The sequence below is a fragment of the Perca flavescens genome, chromosome 24 (assembly GCF_004354835.1).
Source record: "Perca flavescens isolate YP-PL-M2 chromosome 24, PFLA_1.0, whole genome shotgun sequence".
Lineage (NCBI taxonomy): Eukaryota > Metazoa > Chordata > Actinopteri > Perciformes > Percidae > Perca > Perca flavescens.
This window is the reverse complement of record NC_041354.1, coordinates 18,103,466-18,109,465: the sequence shown is the minus strand read 5'-3', so window position 1 is coordinate 18,109,465 and position 6,000 is coordinate 18,103,466. Positions and strand designations below refer to the sequence as shown.

Sequence of the window (6,000 nt, the reverse complement as noted above, 5' to 3'; positions counted from 1 at the left end):
AGCAGATGAAAAAATTCGTGGAGTGGCTGAAGAATGCTGAGGAAGGTAAACAAACAAATCAATATAGCACACAATCTTTAATATAATGTAATATAAGTAATAATATAGCCTCATCAATTCATCTACCACATTATCTTTTTTTTTTATTTATTTTTTTTTTTTTTTTAAAAAGGATCAAAATGTGCAGTACTTAAGTCAAAGGTTTCTGTTCTCTTGGTTTAACTGTAATAAGGTGCATTCATTTCAGATCAGTTGTTAAATGAATAGATCTTGGGGCTATCTGTATATGCGTGTTTCTATCATGGAGGGGAAATCCTCTGAAACATTTTGGATTATTTTGGACAAGAAAGTAGAGTTGATAGTTTAGATAACTATTCTTAGATAGCCAATTAAAGGGTAACTTTGGTTTTTTTCAACCTGGACCTTATTTTCTTTGTTTGTGTGTCTGATGGAACACCAATCTGTGAAACTGGTCCAGTATTAAACCAGAACAAAGCTGTAATGTAACCCTACAGGACTAATGTTCAGCAGCAGTTAGTCCACTAAAAGTTCTGTTGTTGCTGACAGACTCAGACGATTATTCTAAGTGTCTGGCAACATTATAGAAAGGATCCCTACAGAGAGAGAGCTTTTAGTTAGAGTAAGATCCTCATAAATCTATAAATGGAAGACTGTCTGTTTGACTCTCGGCGGAGCAGACGCTCCACGACGCTGCTCTCGGTTTGATTCTAGAGAAGAGTAGTGTTGGAGGTAGTAGCCTGTAGGAGGCCGATACTGATCACATTTTTTTTGTCTGCAGAGTCAGAGTCGGAGGAAGAAGAGACCGACTAAAACCTCCACCGCCAGATGAGCTCTTTTTCTGCCCTTTTTCTTTTTTATATATATATATATATATATATATATATATATATATATATATATATATATATATATATATATATATATATATATATATATATATATATATATATATATATATAAAGTAGCAGCAGGAGCAGTAGAATGTTTTCTTTTTTTTTCTTCTTCCTTTCACCTCCTGTTCTTTATTCCCCCCCCCACGCACACACTCTCAAACATTTAAACAAAATTAACAAACGTAAGGTGTTTGTGTTGCGGCTCACAGTGGAAGCAGAAAACAATGAATACTCCCCCCTCCCTTTTTTGTTGTTGGGGGAAGTATTCTTACTGTTCTGTAATTTGGATAGAAAACATTCCAGTGATCTCGACGGCCGCTCCTCGAACCAATCACAAACAGGATCAGATATTAAAGTTTGCGTTTTTGAGACTATGAAGCTGACGAAAATGCTGTTTTTGCCAACGTTTCTCTTCTCCATATTTTGACTTTTATTTTGCCCCCAGCTCATGTTTTTGTCTTCCTGTCTGGTCCTAAACTCCGCCTCCTTTTTCTTGACTTTTGGGTAAACCCGTAACCACGTTTCTAGATCAGTCTGTCAGAAGACACGCCCCCCCCTGTCAGATGCCTGATTATTATTGGTTTCTACTTTCTTTAATCTGATATCAACCGATTGACTTTTTTATGAAAATAAAAGATTATTCAAATGGTTCATCTTTGTTCTTTTGGCTTTTTCTCCAAAGTGTTAGAGAACTGCCTTCTTATTGTGATGAAAGACTTTAAAAATCTTAAGCTATAATTAACAGCGACCTCATGTGTGGATAAAGTGCATTTAAACATTAAATAGAACCCTTTACTTCTGCAAAGGAAGAAAAAAAATGACTAAAGAATTTAATTTGCCTTCAAGTGATTCATTAATGCAATGTCACGGATATTTCGGTTTTTAATTTGGCTTCTATTTACATTTAATTCCCCTCTTTTAACCATCTGAGAATCACTGCGTCATCATTGCTAGCGACAACTCTCCATTTTTAAATCATTTAGCCAGTGGTGTTTTCTTGCTGCCTCCAGCTTCTTTAGAAACTAAACATGTCTTCTGGGAAACAGCCACATGCTGAGAATCAAAAACACTACTGTTGGATTCCCTTAGGGTACAGATTTGAACATTGGCAAATTATCAAAAGATGTTTTATCAATATTAGTAAAGTTATGAATATGGTTATTAATAACTTTATCAAATCGACAAACAATCAAAACGGGGCACCACCCTGCAAGTCAGGGACCAATAATCAAACTGTGGAACAGTCTCATTTCTGTGAAAATCCTTTAAAGGAACACGCCGACTTATTGGAAATTTAGCTTATTCACCGTAACCCCCAGAGTAAGACAAGTCCATACATACCCTTCTCATCTCTGTGTGTGCTGTAACGCTGTCTGACGGTTCCAGCATTAGCTTAGCCCAGCACAGATCCTGCAGGTAACTGGTTCCAACTAGCCTACTGCTCCAAATTGTGACAAAAGTGACAAAATAACACCAACATGTTCCTATTTACATGTTGTGATTTGTAGAGTCACAGCGTGTACAAAAAACGTTCCATGAGACACAGCCATCTTCTAACAGTAAACAAACCGGGAACTATATTCTCAGACAGGCTTGCTGCAAGCATATCACTCGGCCCAAGTACTATATTCTTCCACCTGAGAATATAGTTCCCGGTTTGTTTAGTTAGAAGATGGCTGTGTCTCATGTTACGTTGTTTTTTTGTACACGCTGTGACTCTATAAATCACAACCTGTAAATAGGAACATGTTGGCGTTATTTTGTCACTTATTCGGAGCAGTAAGATTACTGGAACCATTCACCTGCATGTTCTGTGCTGGCCTGATGCCGCTGTAGCCGTCAGACAGCGTTACAACACACACGGAGATTAGCAGGGTATGTATCGACTTGTCTAACTCTGGGGGTTACGGTGAATAAGCTAAATTCCCAATAAGTTGGCGTGTTCCTTTTAAAGGAAACAAAGGAAGGCGTGATTTCGAGCACGGACCTTTTTAGCCAGCAATTATTACAAGTACACAAATAATCACAAGCAACTGCTAATTAAGTATATTTATTAATGTCACAATTATCAGTAGCTAATCTAATCCTTCCATAATAAACTTCTATACCTTTTTCAGTATCACAACCCAAAGCAAAAACAAAACTGTGTGTGTGTGAGAGAGTGAAGAGGAGGGGCGGTGTCAAAATGTAGTTCTAACACAAAACTACAAATTCCAAAAATGGCTACTCCTGTGAGCTGCACAAACTATTTAGCCTCAAGAGGGCGGTAGTGGTGCTGGGTGCACGGAGAGGGGCTAAAGAAGCCGAGGTGGGGGTTGCTAGGCAACACGCACGTTTATACCATATGCTAGGTCACCTATTAGCTCTATACAAAGTCCACGTGGTTAAGATAGCAGCGTTGGCTCGGGAGCTACGTGGCTAGCTTATATGTCAGTGTGTGTGTTAGTAAAAGGAACAGAATAAAGGAGGAAAAGACACACTCTGATCTTAGATATTGATAACGGCCAGCTCAGTGGCTAACAGCTGATTCATCGCGATTATCTCGCGGACAGTAACTAAACTCCATTAAAGGAGTGATTTAGCAGGTAGCTATTACAGTTATACCCAGCTACTTAACACAACATAATCAACGGTATCGTGATCTATTGATACATTCACAGAAAACAGATTAATAATCATATATGGACCATTACAAGATTACAATCAGATCACATTAATGGCACAAGTGGTAGCGAACCCTTTGCTCATTAATAAACCAAAACGCACTAGCTCTAACGTCTGCCCAGAACTGTGTACAGCCTTACTGTGCGTCGTTTGTCAGTTAATCTCTCGCCAGAGCTTAACGATCCGTTTCGTCCAGAGCAGGGGACGATACGTGATCCAGGTCAACAAGCAAAAAACAGAACGCCGTCCTTTTCTTGAATCCAGGCTGATTAAACCCGCTGCAGATGAGGGAATACTCGGCCAGTATTTCCTCGGATCCCCTTTGTATATCAGACAGATAGAAAATTGTCCCAGCTCAAAACTCGACCAGCGAGATGATGCTGGCTAGCTAGCCCGGACTAGAGTGCCTCCTGTAGTAACCTGAGTCACCGTGGAAAAAAGCAAAGAAACACAAAAGCCGACAGCTTTTATCCTTCCTCCACCTCCTATTGGCGGGGTGGTGCATTCAAAGGCCCGACGGCCAATGGGAAAACTGCAACTTTGTCACAGGTGTGAAGCAGTTCTTTGTCTCACCACCAGTCTGCCTTGTCCCACACGTGTTGAAGGTAGATTCTCCATCTTGGCGACTCTGCCTGTAGGAGTTTGGTGAAACTGGCTTTGGGATTCACATGTAGGCCAAGATCCTTTGTCTTGCCTTGCCTGTGTCTCTGCAGTCAGCTCAATCTGAGCCAAATCACTGTTTAACCAGCTTCTTGGTCCCCAACACTACACACAGCTTCCATGTTCTGTGGCTATGACGACCAGCCACGCTCAAAACAGGACGGGGCACGAGTAGAGCTGGTACCAGCCGTGGGTAAGCGCCATTAGGCCGTTACATATGGCAAATAAACCACACAGAAAAATACAAAATAATCTCCTGCAAATATAGAGTGGATTGACTGGTTTGGCTCTGGAGACTCTTCCATGTTTTCATCTCTTTTAGATGTCTATTTTTTTACCATTTTTGTTTCCAGCATTTTCGGTTAGACATTGCAGGTTTTATGTAAAAAATATTTACTATATATATATATATATATATATAGTGAGGAAAATAAGTATTTGAACACCCTGCTATTTTGCAATTTTTCCCACTTGGAAATCATGGAGGGGTCTGAAATTGTCATCGTAGGTGCATGTCCACTGTGAGAGACATAATCTAAAAAAAATCCAGAAATCACAATATATTGATTTTTTTAACTATTTATTTGTATGATACAGCTGCAAATAAGTATTTGAACACCTGTCTATCAGCTAGAATTCTGACCCTCAAAGACCTGTTAGTCTGCTTTTAAAATGTCCACCTCCACTCCATTTATTATCCTAAATTAGATGCACCTGTTTGAGGTTGTTAGCTGCATAAAGACACCTGTCCAACCCATACAATCATTAAGAATCCAACTACTAACATGGCCAAGACCAAAGAGCTGTCCAAAGACACTAGAGACAAAATTGTACACCTCCACAAGGCTGGAAAGGGCTATGGGGAAATTGCCAAGCAGCTTGGTGAAAAAAGGTCCACTGTTGGAGCAATCATTAGAAAATGGAAGAAGCTAAACATGACTGTCAATCTCTCTCGGACTGGGGCTCCATGCAAGATCTCACCTCGTGGGGTCTCAATAATCCTAAGAAAGGTGAGAAATCAGCCCAGAACAACACGGGAGGAGCTGGTCAATGACCTGAAAAGAGCTGGGACCACCGTTTCCAAGGTTACTGTTGGTAATACACTAAGACGTCATGGTTTGAAATCATGCATGGCACGGAAGGTTCCCCTGCTTAAACCAGCACATGTCCAGGCCCGTCTTAAGTTTGCCAATGACCATTTGGATGATCCAGAGGAGTCATGGGAGAAAGTCATGTGGTCAGATGAGACCAAAATAGAACTTTTTGGTCATATTTCCACTAACCGTGTTAGGAAGAAGGAAGAAGAATGATGAGTACCATCCCAAGAACACCATCCCTACTGTGAAGCATGGGGGTGGTAGCATCATGCTTTGGGGGTGTTTTTCTGCACATGGGACAGGGCGACTGCACTGTATTAAGGAGAGGATGACCGGGGCCATGTATTGCGAGATTTTGGGGAACAACCTCCTTCCCTCAGTTAGAGCACTGAAGATGGGTCGAGGCTGGGTCTTCCAACATGACAATGACCTGAAGCACACAGCCAGGATAACCAAGGAGTGGCTCTGTAAGAAGCATATCAAGGTTCTGGCGTGGCCTAGCCAGTCTCCAGACCTAAACCCAATAGAGAATCTTTGGAGGGAGCTCAAACTCTGTGTTTCTCAGCGACAGCCCAGAAACCTGACTGATCTAGAGAAGATCTGTGTGGAGGAGTGGACCAAAATCCCTCCTGCAGTGTGTGCAAACCTGGTGAAAAACTACAGGA

At 40.9% G+C, this 6,000-nt stretch overlaps 1 protein-coding gene across 1 annotated transcript in view; it reads left to right on the top strand.

Moving 5' to 3' along the window:
* The window catches only part of bzw1a (basic leucine zipper and W2 domains 1a), a 13,737-nt gene extending 12,834 nt beyond the window's left edge, over positions 1 to 903 (top strand). Inside the window, exons 11-12 of the mRNA XM_028572362.1 lie at positions 1 to 45; positions 800 to 903. The exon at positions 1 to 45 is cut by the window's left edge and continues 78 nt beyond it. Coding sequence (XP_028428163.1) covers positions 1 to 45; positions 800 to 831 — 77 coding nt within the window. The 3' untranslated portion in view covers positions 832 to 903. The remainder of the gene's footprint in view (positions 46 to 799) is intronic.
* The last annotated feature ends 5,097 nt before the right edge of the window (positions 904 to 6,000 follow it).